At 53.2% G+C, this 19,975-nt stretch overlaps 1 protein-coding gene across 2 annotated transcripts in view; it reads left to right on the top strand.

Annotated features, from left to right (window-relative positions):
• CORO2A (coronin 2A) overlaps window positions 1-19,975 on the top strand; it is a 115,684-nt gene that overhangs the window by 79,413 nt on the left and 16,296 nt on the right. For both annotated transcript variants that reach the window (XM_065549869.1, XM_008171893.4), the window contains 6 exons: window positions 15-164; window positions 3,399-3,578; window positions 13,184-13,300; window positions 13,844-13,948; window positions 15,747-15,843; window positions 18,906-19,018. In XM_065549869.1, coding sequence (XP_065405941.1) covers window positions 15-164; window positions 3,399-3,578; window positions 13,184-13,300; window positions 13,844-13,948; window positions 15,747-15,843; window positions 18,906-19,018 — 762 coding nt within the window. The remainder of the gene's footprint in view (window positions 1-14; window positions 165-3,398; window positions 3,579-13,183; window positions 13,301-13,843; window positions 13,949-15,746; window positions 15,844-18,905; window positions 19,019-19,975) is intronic.

Here is a 19,975-nt window from a genome sequence, read left to right as displayed (position 1 = left end):
TATTTGCTGTTTAGGTGAAAATCTGGGACATCCCCAAACATTTACTAACAAGGAACATCACCAGTGCAAGGAAGGAGCTTCTGGGTCATGCTCGAAGGGTGGGACTCATTGAATGGCATCCTACGGCCAGCAACATTCTCTTCAGTACTGGTTATGATTATAAGGTGAGTCAGCTTTGCCCTTCTCTCCAACCTGCTGCAGATGCTGTGGGGCGGAATGTGCGGCCCAGGCCCAGGGGAGGGACCCAGAGGGTGCATCTGCAGGGAGAGGTTGCCCATACTTGCTTTGTTTCTTCACAATCAGTTTTGTTGTACTCCTACATGTAGTTGCTTTCTGTAACAACGGGTCATGTAAGTTGTATGAGGAGAACCCTCCTGGAGCCAGCACTGTGTGGGTCACCCCCACCTGGGGCAGAGGACGTAGAGCCTGGGTTTGTACAGACACCTATGCTGCTGGTCCTGGTTGCAGGGGCAAAAGCTGGGGTTCCCCAAACAGAGTAGGCTCACCCCAGCCCTCTCGGGGTGAGGGAGTAGTCTGGCTCTTGGGCATTCCAGCCAGTCTCTCTAGAGAGAGCAGGGCAGGCAGGGAAATGTTTCCCCCAGGACAGCCATGTTGTAGTTGTAAGCTGGGGCAAAGCATGCGGGGAAATAGGGGTGTATATAAACACTAGCTTTTCAAGCGATGGAGAGACTGGGAGGCAGTCAGACTGCATAGAAGGTCTGGTGTAGGGCAGAGAATGGAAATTCCAAGTCATGGCAGATTTCAAGATTTTGAAATTTGTTTTCATTTCAATTAAGAACAAAACCTGGAAGATTTGAAATTTTTCACAAAAGAAAATTCAGAAAAAAATGTTTTCAGATTTGTCAAAACATTTTGAGTCAATTTTAACTTTTTTATTTATATTCTAATATAACACAATATAATTATCACATCATTATATTTCAGCGTGGTAGCCGTGTTAGTCTGTATCAGCAAAAACAACAAGGAGTCCTTGTGGCACCTTAGAGACTAACAAATTTATTTGGGCATAAGCTTTCGTGGGCTAGAACCCACTTCATCGGATGCATGGAGTGGAAAATACAGTAGGAAGATGAAGTAGGTTTTAGCCCACAAAAGCTTATGCCCAAATAAATTTTAGTCTATAAGGTGCCACAAGGACTCCTCGTTGTTTTCACCGTTATATTGTTGAGAAAGGAAAATGGAAATGTTTCATTCTGAAGATGTCAAAACAGGACATTGCAATATCATCTGAACTTTTTTCCTCTTTTTTTCTCCAAACCAAAACTTTTGGCTAAATCAACCCAGTTTTGCAAAGTGTTTTGATATCGATAGAACACAGTCCTGTCTGGGTTCCTCTGGCAGCCCTAAAGTGAACCCACTTTTTGTGTTCTGGGTGCTGCTCTGTGTGCTTTTGAGTAGAGGTGGCTTTGATGTGGTTTGTGTAACCTGTGGGACTGCAGGCCCTGGCTGGGGTTTTAATAAGCTACCCTGGGCAAAGGGACATGGGTACAAATGCCAAAAAGGAGCCTTTTGAACATTCACGACTTTCAGTGACCCTCTCTTTCCTCTAAGGTCTGTCCACAGTGCAGTCAGAGAGTTGACATATCCCCATGGGCGACAGGCACGTGGCTTCCACATTTGGGGAAGCTGGCCTGAGCGCCGGAAGCTCACCGGTGCCTGGACCGTGGCACCCCCCTTGCTCCACTTGAAGCCCCTCCCCCACTCAGCCTCCTCCCCTGAGGCCCCGCTCCACCCTAGGCCCTGCTCCCACTCAGTCCCCTCCCGCAAGGCCCTCCTGCCTGCCGCTCGCCTAGTCCCTCTCCTTCACCCCCTGTTCCCTGAGGCCCCTGCCAAGTCCATCCAACCCTCCCGAGATTCCACCCCCCATCAAGTCCATCCCCCCGAGACCCCACTGCTTGCTGAGTCCCTCCACTCCCCCACTCACTCCACCCCACCACCTGCCGAGTCCCTCCACCCACTCCCCATGGCCTCCTCGTTTGCCGCTCGCCTAGTTCCTTCTCTTCACCCCCTGTCACCTGAGGCCTCCACCACCCGCCAATTCCATCCACACCCCCTCCGAGACCCCACTGCCCGCTCAGTACCCCATCTTCCCTCAGAGACCCCACCACCATCCACTGCCCATTGAGTCCCTCCACCCCCCTCCTCCAAGACCCCACCACCTGCCAAGTCCCTCCACCCCCTCCGCTGTGGCCCCACTGCTCGCCTAGTCCCTCCACCCCCCGCCCCCCGAGACGCCACTGCAAGCTGCTCGGGGGAGGAGAGGAGGGACTCGGCAAGCAGTGGGTGGGGGAGGGAGGGTGGAGGAGAGGAGGGAGTTGGGACTTGACAAGTGGGGGGGCCATATGGGGGGTGGAGGAGGGGAGAGAGCAAGTGGCAGGGGTCTCTTGGGGGAGGAGAGGAGGGACTCAGCGAGAAGCTGCAAGCGACGGGGGCCTTCGGGGAGGGACGGAGCAGGGACAGGAAGAGGTGGAGCATGGGTGGGGCCACCACAGCCCAGGCATCCGTGCACTCAAAGGCGGCAGGTTGGCAGCTGCGCTGCAGGGGAGGCTTACCCTCCCCTGGCCTACTATACCTGCCGCTAGGCATCCCCAAGCTAGTGTTGATCTAGGGAACGTGAGCACCAGTAGGTGTGAAGCCACAGCAGCATGGGCTAGCTGCTCAAGTACAAGTCCTGGGCGGGCTTGTTCAGCCTGCATTGCTATGGCATTGCAGCCGTAAGTACTCGCACTAGCTCCATCAAAACTAGTGGGGGGCATGTCTACAGGAGCTGCAGTCACCCCTCTGATTGCAGTGCAGGAGACCCTAACGGAGTCGCAACCTGCATAACATTCACTTCCCCATCGTCTAGTTGTAGGTTTAGTTTAGTTGATGTTAATGTAAATGGCTGCTGTTCATTCTACCTGTTTTCCGCTGAAACAATTTCCCCATGCAATAAAAAGTCCCCTGGGAATGAGAATGTCAGCTCTCTGAGGCAGACTGCTGTAAGGCACTAAGCAGGCCATAGACAGACAATTTGTGATCATAATAATTATATGGGTAAAGAAGGGTGTGAGTTCACTAGGGGACATTGTTCCAGAACTTCACTCCTATCTCTCCAGGGGAGCAGCCATTTCATAGAATATCAGGATTGGAAGGGACCTCAGGAGGTCATTTAATCCAAGCCCCTGCTCAAAGCAGGACCAATCCCCAGACAGATTTTTGCCCCAGATCCCTAAATGTTCCCCTCAAGGATTGAACTCATAACCCTGGGTTTAGCAGGCCAATGCTCAAACCACTGAGCTATCGCTCCCCCTATTTGGTGTGCAGTGTTGTACTCGCTGACTGTCAAATAGGCTGGTTTGAGGGAAAGGTGCTAAAAATTTGTTTCTTTGCCTCAGATAATGATCTGGAACCTCGACACAAAGGAGCCCATAATTCAAAATCCGGTGAAGACAATCAGCTGTCACAGGGACGTGATCCTCTCCATGTCATTCAACACAGATGGCAGCCTGCTAGCCACTGCCTGCCGGGACAGGAAAATACGACTCGTTGACCCACGGTCAGGAGCAATCCTACAGGTATACAGGGTTAAATAGCTTGATCCACAGTGCGTCTGACTGTAAGAGCTCTTTCTTCTTAAAGTGTTTGTTCATGTGGATTCCAATCAGGTGTGTGCGCGCGCACGCACACGATGGCCAGAAGATTTTTCCCATAGTACCATTGGTCAAGTCAGTCCGGGTGCCCCCTGGAGTCGCGCCTTCATGGCGCTCAATTTAGAGCCCAGCCGACCCGTCACCCCTTCAGTTCCTTCTTACCACCAGTGACGGTACGCTGGAACTTCCTGTAGCTCTGGCTTTAGCAAGCGTGTTCAACTCCAGTTGTTTGTACATGGTTAGTTTATCTTAGTAGTTAGTGATTAGTTATTGTGGGGTCCCCATCCCCCTTCTGACTCCCCGGAGCCATGGTATGCCGCGGTCCCTGGGGTTTAAAAACAGTGTGGTCTGAGTGAAGCTCATGCCAAAGAGCGATCCACACTCCTCGTGTTTACGGTGCCTAGGAGAGGGTCACCAAAAGGATCACTGTAAGATCTGCCGCGAGTTCCACCCTAGAACTCTTAAAGAAAGGGAGCAGCGGCTAAAAGTGATCCTCATGGAGGCAGCTCTACACCCCCATTCGGACCCGGGCTCCTAACACTTCCTTGTCGATATGGAGCGCTCCGGCGCCATCGAGTTCGGTGCCGAGAAAGGACTGGTCCCGGGACGCTCGGCACAAGCACGGCACTTCCCGAGGCCCAGTAGAGAGCAGGCACCGGTCTCACTCGCCGGTGTCTCAGAAGAAAACGAAGCCAGACAGTCAGTCACCCCCTGCTAAATCTAAGGAAGTGAGACCCCAGGTGGGCCACAGCTTGAGATGCCCCGTTAGGGTCGCGTCATCTCCTGCCCAGCTGAGGCAGTTGAGTCCAGGCCCTCCACGTTCACAGGTCCCTATGGGCCAGCAGCTGCCACTTCCTTCAATGCTGGAAGCTTTCGAAGCTGCTTGGGAACTGCTGCACCTTACGGCGCCGTTTTCACCCCCTAGGAGGGAGGAACCTACGGTGCTGGCGGTCCCACCCCGCCCCCAGGTGCAGTCAAGAGGGAAGCTGGCAATGATGTCCAGGCATTCCCCATCTCCATGTCCTTCAACATCGGCCCACTTGGACAGAAAGCCTAGTCGCACCCAAAGCTCTCAACGCTCGATGCACTGAAGCTCGGTTCCTCTGTGGTCTTCAGTCTTGGAGACCTTGGAGTCAGAGTCTGACTCCTACCGCTCTCAGAGGAGCAGGAGCCGACGATTGAGGTCAAGGCAAGAGAGGCGAGAGCTCCAGGCGTGGCCACCTCAGTGGCAGAATCCACTGGGCCATTCTGGACCCCCTGGGCATTTCACCAGAGCCAGGGAGGGATCCAAGGGCACTGCTCCGCAGCATCTTCGGTGGCCTCAGCCACATTCGTCCCGCCATCAATCACGCAGCTCGCCTTGGCGCCTACCCACATGTTGATGCCTTCGACTGCGACATCATCACCGGCCTCGGCACTGGCAACTCTTTGGACCTCAGCGACGACTGCTGCTCCGGTGACGACAGCATTTTTGGCATTGATGATGACCTCGGCACGAACAGCAGCATAGACAATGGCCCCGCCACCTTCATTGGCTCAGGCAGCTGGTTCAGCACTGGTTTCACCGGCGGCACCATCAGTGTCTCCGGTTCCCGTACCAATGCTGAGTTCGGTGTTGACAGCTCCGGCGCTGACAAGTACTCCATTGCACTGACATTCCCCTGAGAGTCGCGGGACCCCTTGGGAGCTGATGGCAGGGAGCATCTGCTGCTTATAGGGGTTTCCTCTTCATCGTCTCCGGACGAGGCATTGGCAGGCACAGCCATAGCCCCGGCGCTTGAGGACAACAGGGTGCTACAACAGTTGCTGCGAAGGTTGCTCAGGGTCTGGGCATTAAGGCTGAAGAAGTGGTCGAGGAGGCTGATCCCATGGTGGATACCCTTGCCCTCTCAGGTCCTTCTCCTATTGCCCTACCACTTATTAAAACTATTGTGGACACCACCAAGACCCTGTGGCAGACTCCAGCTTCCTTGCCGCCCACTGCCAAGTGCAACGAGAGGCATTATTTCGTGCCCTCCAAGGGGTACGAATATTTGTACTCCCACCCACCTCCCGGCTCTCTTGACGTGGCTGCTGCTAATTAGCATGAGCGGCAGGGTTTCCAGGGGCCTCCCCTAAAAACAGGGAGGCTAAGCAACTCGACCTTTTCAGGAGAACGTTCTACTCTCCAGGGGGTCTGAAGCTCTGTATCTTGAACCAACAGGCAATCGTCAGCAGGTACTCTTATAACAGCTGTGCAGCAATGAGCAAATTTGAGGAGCTCCTTCCTTCAGACTCCTGAGTCGAGTTCTCGGCCGTGGTGGAGGAGGGAAAGCCAGTCTCCTGGGTTCCCTCCAGGTGTGATGCCGCCACTAGGGTCATGGCTACTGGGGTGCCCATGAGAAGGGGCTCCTGGTTCCAAGTCTCGGGGCTCCCTTATGAAGTCCAACAGACCATTGAGGACTTCCCATTTGAGGGTGTGACTCTTTTCTCTGAAAAGACAGACAAGAGGCTGCACAGCCTGAAAGACTCACGAGCCACCCTCAGGGCCTGCAAACTCCCGCCACACTTTAGGTCGCAACCTCCTCCGAGGTTCTGTCAGCAGAACCGCCAGGATGGTTCTCGGAGGAGGAACAGGAGTGTCAGGAAAAGACAACATCCATCCTTAGGCCAGGGCTCTGACCAATCCAAACCACCTTCTGGCCCGAAACCAGCCTTTTGAAGGTGCGGTCAAGGATGGCGCACCAGATCCCCAACTGGATCCACCCCACCTTACCTTCTTGTCCTGACTGTCCCCTTTCTACTGCGTATGGTCCTGTATCACCTCGGACTGTTGGGTGCTCTGCACAATAGAGAGGGGATACGCCATCCAATTCTGTGCCCTTCCACCCTCCTTCCCTGACCCTCTTCAGGGACCCTTCTCACAAGCAGCTCCTATCCAGGAGATGCAGTCGCTCCTATCTCTAGGGGCAGTGGAGGAGGTTCCTCAGGAGCACAGGGGCGAGGGCTTTTATTCCAGGTATTTCCTAATACCAAAAGCCAAAGGCAGCCTCAAGCCTATCTTGGACCTGCGAGAACTCAACAAGTTTGTGAAGAAACTCAAGTTCCACATGGTGTCTTTGGCCTCCATCATCCCCTCACTGGTATGCCACTCTCGACTTGAAGGACGCGTATTTTGATATCGCAATCAATCAGCCCCACAGGAAGTACTTCAGGTTTGCGGTCAACAGTACCCACTACCAATTTACTATCCGTCCATTCGGCCTGTCTTCACATGCATGGCAGTCGTCGCCACGTTCTTGCGCAGGCACCAGGTACAGGTGTTTCCGTACCTCAACGACTGGCTGATCAGGGGCCCTCCGGGACCCAAGTGGAAGCTCAGGTCAGATTCATCAGAGCCACCTTCAACATCCTGGGTCTCCTTCTAAACGAAGCAAAATTGACTCTGTCCTCCGTCCAGAGGATAGAGTTTATAGGGGACTTGACCCAAGCCAGGGCATAGCTGCCAGAATCAAGGTTTCAGGCCCTGACTGATATCATTCCAGGCTTCAGACAGTTTCCCACCACCACAGCGATAAACTGCCTGAAGCTTCTCGGACACATGGCTGCCTGTACCTATGTGGTGCAGCATGCCAGGCTCAGGCTTCGACCTCTTCAGTTGTGGCTTGCGTCAGTGTATCACCCAGCCCAGGACAGCTTGGACAGGATTTTGACCCTGCGTTGTCGGTCCTCTCCTTCCTCCTGTGGTGGCTCGACCCTTGGGGTATGCTCGGGGGTGGGGGGGAATAGTATGCTCCCCTTCGCCACTCCGCAGCCGTCTCTGTCGCTAGTGAAGGACGCATCAGACTTGGGCTGGGGAGCACATCTGGGAGACCGCAGGACTCAAGGCCTCTGGTCTCAGGAGGAACTAGGTCTCCACATCAATGTCAGAGAGCTGAAAGCAGTGTGCTTGGCATGCCAGACCTTCCAGGCATACTTAACGGGTCAATGTGTATCAGTCATGATGGACAATACAACAGCAATGTTCTACAGCAACAAACAGGGGGGTGCACACTCCTCTCCCCTGTGCCAGGAAGTCCTGATGCTGTGGGACTTCTGTGTAGAGCATTCAATACACCTGCAAGCGTCGTACCTCCCCAGGGACCACCTCAGCAGGTTGTTTCATGGCCATGAATGGTCCCTTCGCCCGGACTTCGCGATTTCAATCTGCCAGAGGTGGGGATTTCCCTAGATAGACCTATTCGCCATGTGACACAACAGGAAGTGCCAGCAGTTCTGCTCCTTCCAGAATCACAGCCCAGGCTCCAACGTGGATGCATTCCTCCTCCCATGGGAAGGTTGTCTCCTATACGCCTTTCCACCCATACCACCCGTTCACAAGGTGCTCCTCAAGATCAGGAGGGAACCAGCTCAGGTTATATTGATAGCACCAGCCTGGCCCCACCAGCACTGGCACACATCTCTCCTAGACATGTCCGTGGGAGCCCCGATCACCCTGCTGCTCTTCGCAGACCTTCTGACACAAGATCACGGTCGTCTTCAACATCTGAACCTTGAGTCATTTCACCTCACGGCATGGAAGCTCCATGGTTGAATCCAATGGAGCTTTCCTGTTCAGACCAGGTTAGACAGGTCCTCCTTGGCAGCAGAAAACCCTCTATGAGAGCCACATTCCTTGCCAAGTGGAAGAGATTTTCAACCTGGTCGGCGCAGTGTCATTCGTCCCCGACTCTAGCCTCAGTGCCACTCATTCTCACTCTAACATCTGAAGCAGGAGGGTCTCTTGTTGTCATCAATAAGGGTGCACTTAGCTGCCATCTCAGCCTTCCACCCAGGCGTGGAGGGCCGCTCTGTGTTTGCTAATCCTATGGTCAGCCAGTTCTTAAAAGGACTCGACAGGCTATACCCTAACGTGTGTCAGCATGTCCCTGCCTGGGACCTCAACCTGGTCTTTTCCAGGCTCATGGGACCCCCCTTTGAACCATTAGCGACATGCTCCCTGCTCTACCTCTCTTACAAGGTGAGGTTCCTGGAAGCGATAACCTTGGCCAGGAAGGGGGTCTGAGCTCAGGGCCTTGACATCAGACCCTCCCTACACTGAGTTCTATAAGGACAAGGTGCAGCTCAGACCTCACCCTGCTTTCCTCCTGAAGGTTGTGTCAACCAGGACATCTTTCTCATGGTGTTCTACCCTAAGCCACACTCCAGTGGCAGGGAGCAGAGACTCCACTCTCTAGATGTCTACAGGGCGCTGGCCTTTTACATCGAGAGAACGAAGCTGTTCAGAAAATCGGTCCAGTTATTCATGTCAGTGGTGGACAGAATGAAAGGTCAGCCTGTGTCGTCACAACGCATTTCGTCATGGATAGCATCCTGTATTCATGAGTGCTACAACCTGGCAGGTGTTCCTGCACCTCCAATCACTGCACACTCCACCAGGGCGCAGGCTTCATCAACAGAGTTCCTGGCTCAAGTTCCCACTCAGAAAATCTGCAGAGCGGTGACGTGGTCCTCCATCCAAAACTTCACCACGCACTGTGTGATTACCCAGCAGGCCAGAGACGACGCGGCCTTCGGACAAGCAGTGCTTCAATCAGTGGAAGACTCCGACCCCACCACCTGAACTTGGGCTTGTGAGTCACCTGATTGGAATCGACATGAACAAGCACTCGAAGAATTAAAAACGGTTACTCACCTTCTCATAACTGTTGTTCTTCGAGGTGTGTTCATGTCCATTCCAATACCCACCCTCCTACACCTCTGTCGGAGTAGCCAGCAAGAAGGAACTGAAGGGGTGGCGCGTCGCCAGGGCTCTATATTGTGCGCCATGAGGCCGCGACTCCAGGGGGCGCCCAGACCGACCCGACAGACGCGGCTATTGGAAAAATCTTCCGGCTACCGCGCCCGTGCGCGCGCACACACTGATTGGAATAGACATGAACACCACATCTCGAAGAAAAACAGTTACGAGAAGGTGAGGAACCGTTTTTTCTCTTCTGCACTGATGTATTCCAGGTAGGGATGGCTGCTTCTGTGGGCAATGCTGCACAAGGGGCGAGTGGAGGCAGGATCTGTGACTCAGGGCTGATGTGGTGCAGCAGATTCTGGAGCAGATTATTCAGTGTGCTCTGGTAGAGCGCCAGTGTTATAGAGTGGCCTGGCTAAACCCGCCAGTTAAACTGGAGTTCGTCTGTGGAGCAGTGCACGCCATCTGGAGCGTAGCCCTGTGCAGCTGTGAGGAAGAGGGGCAAATTGTTTCAAAAGAGCTTAAATTGGAAATGTTTCCATGATGTTTCCCAACGTGGTGCCGCAAGTTCCTCCAGCAGAAGCCTGAATGAAACCGAGCCTGCTCACAAGAGGCAATCAATTGGATGCTGTGGCTCTAATCTCTAGCAGCCATTTCTCAGCCTCTCTCAACACAGCTTGGTGTGACTTGCTCTTCTTGGCAGCCTGGCCGCTGCTTTTGGACAGTCATTAGCAAGTTAAGAAACATTGTGCTGTCTTACAGCTACACCCCTTCCCCGCCTGCAGAATAAACCTGGAAACTGCAACATAACCAGAGTGACTGGGGAGGAATACTGCACTCTTCTGTGAGCTAACACTTCTTCTTCGAGTGATTGCTCAGGTGTATTCCACAGTAGGTGTGCGTGCTCGCCATGTGCACCGGTGCCGCAAGTTTTTCCCTTAGCAGTACCCATAGTGGGGGAGCCCAGCTGCGACCCCTGGAGTGGCGCCTGTATATTGTGCCATAAAGGGGGCTGCGTGCTCCCCGCACCCTCAGTTCCTTCTTGCCACCAGTGAAGGTAGTGGGAACTTTGTGCTCCAGCCTTGGCTGCAGCGATTCTAGCCTCAGTGGTACTTGTTCGTCAGTGGAACACACGGTCTTCCATAGGGATAAGGTCCAGCTCCGCCCACATCCAGCTTTCCTGCCGAAGGTAGTTTCGGCTTTTCACATAGACCAGGATATTTTCCTTCTGGTCCTCTGTCCTAAGCCCCATTCCTCCAATGAGGAACGGTGCCTGCATATGCTAGATGTGTGTAGAGCGCTGGCTTTTTACCTAGACAGAACCGGGTCATTTAGGAAATCCCCCCCAGCTGTTTATTGCATTGGCCGAGCGCATGAGGGGGCGACCGGTCTCCAACCAGCGGATTTCCCGCTGGATCACCTCGTGCATACGCACACGTTACGACCTGGCAGGGGTTCCCCCGCCTCCTGTAGTGAAGGCTCATTCGACCAGAGCTCAGGCCTCCTCGGCTGCCTACGTGGCTCATGTCCCTATTCAGGACATATGCAGGGCTGCTACATGGTCCTCTGTCCACCCCTTCTCATCACACTATGCGATCATCTCCCAAACGAGGGATGACGCTGGGTTTGGTAGGGCGGTGCTCCGCCCAGGTAACCCTTAAACTCCTACCCACCTCCATCAGGGATAGCTTGGAGTCGCCTACAGGGGAATACACAGGAGCAATCACTCGAAGAAGAAAGGACAGTGACCTGTTCCGTAACTGGCGTTCTTCGAGATGTGTTGCTCCTGTCTATTCCACACCCCGCCCTCCTTCCCCTCTGTCGGAGTTGTCCAGCAAGAAGGAACCGAGGATGGAGGGAGCCCGTAGCTCCCCTTATAGCGCGATATAGAGGCGCCACTCCAGGGGTCGCAGCGGTGCTCCCTCACTACGGGTACTGCTAAGGGAAAAACTTCCGGCACCGGTGCACGTGGCGAGCACACACACCTACTGTGGAATACACCTGAGCAACACATCTCGAAGAACGCCAGTTACGGAACAGGTAACTGTCCTATCCCACATCTCGGAAAGGAAAACACAAAGATTTCCGTTGCTCCTATGCACCCCTGCCTCGTCCCCTCACCTAACTAGACCCAGTAACACCTCATGCCACTCTTGCCTGTCTGCCTTTCTTATGCTCACCCCAACCTCCTGCTTCTTGCCCACCTCATTCTCTAACTTCCCCCTGAAATTCACCAGGTTTGTGTTAGTTTCCCACCTAGACACTATGGTGCATGGTGTCCTGGGAATAGATGGCAAGGGATCCAGGTCTGTGTTGTCCCCTTGCCAGCACCTGTCTGAATAGTCCTCTGTGACTGTGTGGGAGAGATTGCGGGGCCACACTGTGCAAGTACACAAAAGCTTCTACATTAAAACACATAACTAGCTGCAGCCTAAGTAACATTTCTGCTGGCAGGGTAGCAGGATTCTGGCATGGGGCTCCTGCAAGCTGCAGCCGCTAGAGGGCCCCATGGTCTCCCCCTTATGTACTCCAACGCGGTGTAGAGCTGATGGCTGGGCCCCAGGGGAGCTGGGCCTCTTGCTGCCCTCAGCCCCTTTGAAATCTGTGCCACACTGCTGCCGTTGTTGCAGCAGGACAAGCAGCCCAGCCCCGTACGACTAGGGTTGCCAACTTTCTAACTGCAGAAAACCGAACACCCTTGCCCTGCCCCACCCCTTCCCCCAAGGCCCTGCCCCTTCCCTGCTCCTTCTCCAAGGGCCCACCCCCGCTCACTCCATCCCCCCTCCCTCTGTCGCTCGCTCTCCCCCATCCTTGCTCACTCGCTCATTTTCACCAGGCTGGGGTAGGGGGTTGGGGGCAGGAGGGGTTTGGAGGGTGGGGTCGAGGGGTTTGGAGTGTAGGGGGGGGCTCTGGGTTGGGGAAGGGGATTGGGGTGTGGGAGGGGGTGAAGGCTCTGGCTGGGGGTGCAGGCTTTGGGGTGGGGCTAGGGATGAAGGGCCTGGGGTGCAGCAGGGGGCTCCCGGGTAGAGCCGAGGAGTTCAGAGTGTGGGAGGGGACTCAGGGATGGGGCAGGATGTTGGGACGCAGGAGGGTGTTCGGGGTGCGGGCTCCAGGCGGTGCTGACCTCAGACAGCTCCTGGGAAGTGGCGACATGTCCCTCCAGCTCCTGGATGGCCAGGGGGCTCCATGTGCCACCCCCCCCAGGCACTGCCCCCACGGCTCCCATTGGCTGCAGATCTTGGCCAATGGGAGTTCTGGAGCTGGCACTCAGGGTGGCGCCTGCGGCCGGGGGCAGGACACGGAGCCCCCCTGGCTGCACCTCTGCCTAGGAGCCAGAGGGACATGCCGGCTGCATCCTGGGAGCTGGGCACAGAGCCTGCCTGCCCCGTTGGCACTGCAGCCAACTGGACTTTTAGCGTCCCGATCAGCTGTGCTGACCAGAGCTGAACTGGGACTTCCGGTCAAAAACCAGACGCCTGGTAACCCTATGTGCGACCTACACTGCTGTTGCTGTAGCAGGGCGAGCGGCCCAGCCCCATCAGGACCAGTGCTGTCACTGCCGCAGCAGGGCAAGCAAGCCAGCCCCATGGGACCTGCGCTGTCATTGCTGCAGAGGGCCATGTTAGGAGAGGCAGATGTGCAGTGAGATCCTCATTGGGTGGGGCTTCAGGAGAAGGGTGCAGTTAGTGCCTTTTCTGCTCAGCAAACTCAAATAAGCTTCGGACAGCAATGAGAAAAAAATGTCTCCCCATGCCTGGATTTCCCATGTGACCATGATAGTAGTGTTCTGTGTGTCTCCTTACAGGAAGCCAGCTACAAGAATCACAGAGTGAATAAAGTTTTGTTTCTAGGAAACATGAAAAAGCTGCTCTCTACTGGAACATCCCGCTGGAATAACAGGCAAATTGCACTATGGGAGCAGGTGAGTCGGAGCCAGCAATCCAGCCATAGTTTCCTCACCAATTGGGATTCCTCATTACTTTCACTTTAACCCTTGTGCCTGCCAATACCCAAGAATTAATTTGTAGCTAAGTTCCAAGGTGATCTGTCAAGCTAAAAACTCTTAGGTGGATCCTGGCTTTTGTGTAGAAAATGTTATGAAATAGAAATGAATTGGTGAAGAAGCAAGGCAGGCTGACAGCATGGCAATAATGCAAACAGAAACGGAAGCAATTTTCTAGCATTGGAAGGGGTGCTGGGTATGGGAGGGAGCAGTTTCAAAGGAGCTAAAGGCTGGCAGCAGGCAGACGGGAGCAGCATGTCCATACTGCAGACCTGCAATAAGAAGTGTGAAGAGACTTCTGTGTATCCCTCCCTCCATGGCCATGGGCCCTCTCAGAACTGCCCCCCCCCCCCAAATCAGTGGAAGCAACAGTGGGACCCAGGATCAGATGCTCTAGGGCATTTTCAAGCAAAACACTAAGGTCCTGAGAGCAACTGTTTCTCTCTCCTTTGACATGCCCAGGGTGATCTTTCTGTGCCTTTAGTTGAGGAGGATCTGGATGGCTCCTCGGGGCTGCTGTTCCCGTTCTATGACTCTGACACTCACATGCTGTATGTGGTGAGCAAGGTAAGTGCTTTTTCTATGAATTAACATCAACGCCACCAATTCGGTTCCCAACTACACTGCTTTGCCATCGGCTTCAGTGGGGTTACTCCTGATTTACACTTGCTTGAGTGAGGGGAGAATCCTGCCGTTCTGCTTTAACTGAAGGTCCCCGATGAAGCAATAAGACACTTATTGGATAATAGACCGATACTAACTGTGAATCAGGTCTTCAGCATTAACTGCAAAATCACGTGTTCCCAGGACATCCCACAGGCTTAGCCAAAGAGGAGCAAAAAGGTAGCAGGAAAAGACTTCACTTGCACTCACTAGACGTGAGGCTGAAAAGATGGGATTAAAAGCCTTTGGGGCTCACTTGTCCAAGTATAGCTCACAAATTGCTGTGCATTGTCTAGTGTGGTGCGCATTTGGGGATCCACATGTCCTCCTGTTTGCTCGTTATATGACAGGCAGAAAAAAGTGCTTTCGTGTGTTGATCTGAAAGTTCTCAAAGTCCTGATGTGTCCAGCTCTTTAATCCTTACCCCATGGCCCCGATCCTGCGCAAACAAGCCTAACACTAGGCACATGAGCTACAGCCACTGCCTTTGTGGGAGTGAAGTTCGGCAGGGGCAGGGCCCAGGTGAGCAAAGGTCTGTCAGCTTCTGTCCCCTCCTCTTTGCAGGGACTGAGAATCCAATAATAGAGAGATGTCTAGCCCCAAACTGAGCCGCACTCCCATGCAGTGGGCAGCCCAGGGCGGAGGTACCGCTGAACACTTAGAATCACAGAATCATAGACATGTAGGGCTGGAAGGGATCTCAAGAAGTCATCGAATCCAGCCCCTGCGCTGAGGCAGGACCAAATATACATAGGACATCCCTGACAGGTGTTTGTTGAACGTGTTCTTAAAAACCTCCAATGATGGGGATTCCACAACCTCCCTTGGAAGCCTGTTCCGGAGCTGAACTACCCTGAGAGTTAGAAAGTTTTTCCTAATATCTAACCAAAATCTCCCTTGCTGCAGATTAAGCCCATTACTTCTTGCCCTACCTTCAGTGGACATGGAGATCAATTGATCACTCTTCTTTATAACAGCCCTTAACATGTTTGAAGACTGTTATAGGGTCCTACCTCAGTCTTTTGCAAGACTAAACATGTCCAGTTTCTTTAACCTTTCCTTATAGGTCAGGTTTTCTAAATCTTTGAGCAGTTTTGTTTCTCTCCTCTAGACTCTGGCAACTCACATATTACTCCAGCTGAGGCCTCACCAGTGCTGCATAGAGGGGGGCCGTTACCTCCTGGTGTCTTACATATGACACTCCTGCTAAAATACCCTGGATTAGCCTTTTTCACAACTGCATCACATTGTTGACTCATATTCAATTTGTGATCCACTAAACCCCCTGATCCTTTTCAGCAATAGCCATCATTCACCATCTAGCCAGTTATTCCCCATTTTGCAGTTGTGCTTTTGATTTCCCTTCCTAAGTGTAGTTCTATAAATCAGTGATACACCTTCACCTGGAATACTGGGTTCCATTCTGATAACTCTCTGACGAAAAGGACATAACAGAAATAAAAGGGGTTCAGAGACCAGTGGAAGAAAAATATTAGAGGCCAGGAAAATACTTTTATATGGAAGGAGACTGGAAAGATTGGGACGGTTTAGTTTAGAGAGGAAACAAATACAAGGTGATATGATAGAGCTTTAAAAGAACAATGGATGTTCTAGAGAAGGCAAACCAGGTGACCACCTTGGGCTCCCCCTCTCCTGCAGCAGGGGATAAGCAATGCCTTTTGTTCTCTCTTGTCGTCTGTAGGGTGATGGGAACATACGATACTATGAGATAAACGCTGATAAGCCATACCTGAACTACCTGATGGAATTCCGCTCCCATCAACCACAGAAAGGAATCGGTGAGTTTGTATCGTGTATTTCTCATCTCACTAGGGGCCCAGTGCCACACCCTGAGGGAATCCAGTGGGAGTACAAGACTGGCCCACAATTCCATAGGTTTTGGTGAGAAGACAGGGGGCCCAGTTCTGCTCTCACTCAGTGTTACACTGTTGTAAATCACAGATCCATAGACTCCTAAACCAGAGGTATTGTAATGACCATCTAATCTGAACCCCTCTCTGTCCCTCCCCCTCTCCTCCCACCCCCAGAGCTCCCAGCTGAACTAGAGTGGATCTTTTAGAAAGAGACACCCAGTCTTGATATGGGTGTCTGCAAGACTGCAAATGCTTGAAAATCCCCCACATCGTTCGGAAACTGCTTTCAGTAGCTATTTACCCCGCTGTTAAAATGTGCGTCTTATTCCTAGTTTGAACTCTGCTGACTTTGCTTCCAATCTGGGATCTCCTTGTGCCTTTGCCTGCTACACTAAAGAGCTCTCCAGTATCAGCCAGCTTCTCCTCAAGCAGGGACTTACAGACCGCCCACCACAAATCCAGGTTCCAAGCCAGGGACCCTACAGCACTCAGCCAAGACCTGCTCAGTCCCCAGCCTTGCTGCTCTCTCCCTGGACTGCTTCCTACTTGCCTCCCACAGGCTTTATTCTCCACCCACCTCTCTTCTGGGAATGCCCTTCCCGCTGGGTCAGGCTCACGGGGTCTTACTCTTTCCCTGTTGTAATGGGGTCACCCACCTCTCGCCTGCGCCCCTCAGTCAATGGTTTGTTCAGCGGGTCTTCAGTGACTCAGCCCTCCAGCCAAGTCACACACACTGTCTGTTGGTGGAACAGAACAAACCCTTTCCGGGGTATGCAGTCTTTACCTTCTCCCGGCCCTGGTATGGGGCCATACCCCCAGCAGCCAGCCAGGAGCTCCTTCTTAGCTCCTTGGTCCCTGCATGCACTGAGCTGGCTGTGGTCCTGCTGCTCTTCCAGCCAGGCAGGAACCCAGTACTCTCTCTTCCAGGTCCAGACAGCAACTGACTGACCCTGTCTCTGCGGTCCCTCTGTTGGCTGCTTCCCCTGCAACCACTCTAGGCTGCTTGGAAGACTTTTCTTCTGCTCCTCTCTGGGATGGGGTGTAGCAGGTCCCCCAGGCCTCCAACAGGGGGCCTCTGGGCCTAGTCCACCTTTTCATACCTGGATTCCCTCCTTCCCTCTCTAATGCACAGAGGGTGGCTGTAGCCTTCCTCACTGCAGCCATCTCTGTTGGCAGCTTCCTGGCTTTATACTAGCCCAGCACACACCTGTTCAGCTGAGCTTCATGCTGCAGTCAGGGGTTGCTTCTCCAGGCTAATCCCCTCATGTGGTGTCTATCACAATTGGTCTTTCTCAGCCTCCATAAGCCTTTCAGGGCTGTTGTGGGGTGAACACCCCATCAGAGTTCCACAGGCTAGTAACAAGTTGTGTGAAGAAGTGAATCCTTTTTATTGGTTTGAATTTCCCACTTTTCAATGCCACTGAATGTCCCCTTGTCCTTGTGTTCTGAGACAGAGAAAACAGGAGCTCCCAATCGCATGTCTCTGGGCCAGTCACTATTCTTAGACTTCTGTCATGTCCCTCTCCAAGATAACAAACCCAGTCTGTTCAGTTACTCCTCACAGGGAGTGTTTCCAGGCCCTTGATCATTCACCCTCATTTCTGTGGAGAGAAAGGAAATTCTGCACGCTCAACATTAATTTCTGCGCAAATTCTGCATGCACAGCAGCACAGAAATCCCCCAGGAGTATATAATGGTGCTAACACTTTCCTATCTCTACTGGAAATACTTTGCCTGATGCAACTTAGGAGTGCATCGACCTTTTTCACAGCTACATCACATTGGTAGCTCATAGTCATCCTGTGATCAACCAATACATGCAGGTCTTCCTCCTCCTCTGTCACTTCCAACTGATATGTCCCCAGCTTATAGCAAAAATTTTTGTTGTTAGTCCCTAAGTGCATGACCTTGCAATATGCACTATTACATTTCATCCTTTTTCTATTACTCCAGTTTTCAGGGTCCTCCAGATCTTCTTTAATGATATTCTGATCCTCCTCCATACTGGGAGTACCTCCCAACTTTGTGTCATTGTGATGGGGTGTACAAACCCCTCACTGAGCAACAAGGGCTTAAGGGCTCATTTTGGGCTCAGCCAGCCCCACCTGTCACACCTGCAGCAAATGCTCCATCTGCTGGAGGAATTAAAAGGCAGCGAATTAGCTCAGTTGAGGAGCAGCGCTGGAAGCAGCCCACAGCTGCAGCAGAGCAGAGCAAAACCGAAAGGCTCTGACCCAGCTGCCCAGAGGGGCCCTCCGTGAGGAAAGGGCGGACGCTCTGTAGAGACAAGCAGAGAGGGAAGTATCCTGTGGCCCTGGACAGTGGCAACCTCCTCCTGCTTTCTTGTGATTTGGATTTTCCCACCAGGCGAAGGCCTTGGACTGAGGTGATCCCAGGTGGGGAGATGAGAGGAAGAGGCCCAGGAAGAACAGCTTTAAGTAGTCTTGGTTGCCAGGTTACTGGTAGCCCAAGGGGCCCTGGGTCGGAGCCCAGTGGAGTGGGAGGGCCTGGGCTCCCCTCCCCACACTCCCCTTGACAGTCCAGGGTTGTGGCTGTGACCACTAGGTCATGCTTCCCAACCAGACCCTGAGTGGAGACAAGTACAGTTTTTATTATCTCACACTCCCTTTATGCCAAGGGCATTAATGAAAATGATAAATAAGTTTGGTCCCTGTTGTGGGGTCACTGCAGTCAGGGTAGCAGACCCCGCTGCCCCTCTCCATGTCTGTGCAGTGGGGTCACTGGCAGCCAAGACAGCCCATCAGCAGGTGCTTGGAGCCTGTCTGCTTCAGAAGGAATCCAGCTCCTCCAGTATCATCTCCCTAGATGAGAATTCCCCCCAGGGTCCCACAGCTGTTTGTCCACTACAAGCCACCTGGAGAAGGGGCTGTACCTGCCCTCTGGTGGGAGGTGCCCGCAGGGGTTGTTTGCTGGTGGAAGGGCACTGTTACAAACCCCACCTGCCATTTCTTCTGCTCTCCCCTCAGGAATCATGCCAAAGAGGGGCCTTGACGTGTCGGCCTGCGAGATCTTCCGGTTCTACAAACTGATCCCAGGCAAAAGCCTGATTGAGCCCGTCTCTATGATTGTTCCTCGCCGGGTAGGTGTGGGTCAGCAGCCCTCTCGCTCACAGCCACTGTGCCTGAGCAGGGCGGGGGAGGCAGGGCTGAGCGGGTTTCCTTTGTAAGCTCTGTGGCCTAGAACCGACCAGAGAAAGGAGCGGACAGGGCGAGGCAGTACCTCATTTATATAGGAACTGTGCATCATTTGGGGACATTGAGGTATAATTGGGGTACAGTTTGTACCCAGGGCTCCTGTTGGGAACCCCTTGGGAAAGGCCTGGACAATGACTGGGCTCGGGGTCTCCCTGGTGCAGAGTGATGGTTGCCAAGGTTGGGTAAGTTGAAAGCCAGGAGTGGGGAAGGAGAGTGCATGCTTCTGGGCTGCTGCACCCATCTGGGGGGTAGGGAGTCTGGGGAGGGTCGTTGCTACCACCCATGCTTTTCTAAAAGAGCTGAGCTGAAAGAAGCGGCTGTATTCTGAGGGGAGCAGAGCAGCTGTGGGGAGCTGGTCTCCAGCAGAGCGCTGGTGTTCACAGGCAGAGTGGAGTAGCTGTTCCCGCGTACTAGCAACACCTTGCTGAGAGCAAAGGATCACACCCAAAGGCTGGAGCAGTGCAGCGGTTTGACCAGCTAACAGCACTGTGTGAGGAGCAGCATTACGAAGAGCTGAGCTGATAGGAGGGGATGGCTCATTCGGAGGATGGGTTTGGTTTGGGACTGACGCTCCTGCACATTAGGGTCGTAGTGATAGAAATTGGTAAGTGATAAGTTTATACAAGTTCACCGTGTCATTTCCCTTCCCTTTCTTCAGACAAGTTTTCCTGTTTAAAACCCTCTGCAAGTGGGGAATAAATTGCCTATCAAAGGCACCGGAGTGCTCTAGATCTACATATAGGCTCCCAGGTTACTGGTTTGGGGCTCGAAGTGGAGTTATTTCAGTTTTAGAAAAAAAGACTTTAAAAGTGCTTCCCCAGCCCTTAATTGCTACCAAGGCC

This window comes from Chrysemys picta, chromosome 6 (assembly GCF_011386835.1).
Source record: "Chrysemys picta bellii isolate R12L10 chromosome 6, ASM1138683v2, whole genome shotgun sequence".
In the NCBI taxonomy this organism is placed as follows: Eukaryota; Metazoa; Chordata; order Testudines; family Emydidae; genus Chrysemys; species Chrysemys picta.
This window is presented reverse-complemented; position numbering and strand designations above follow the sequence as displayed.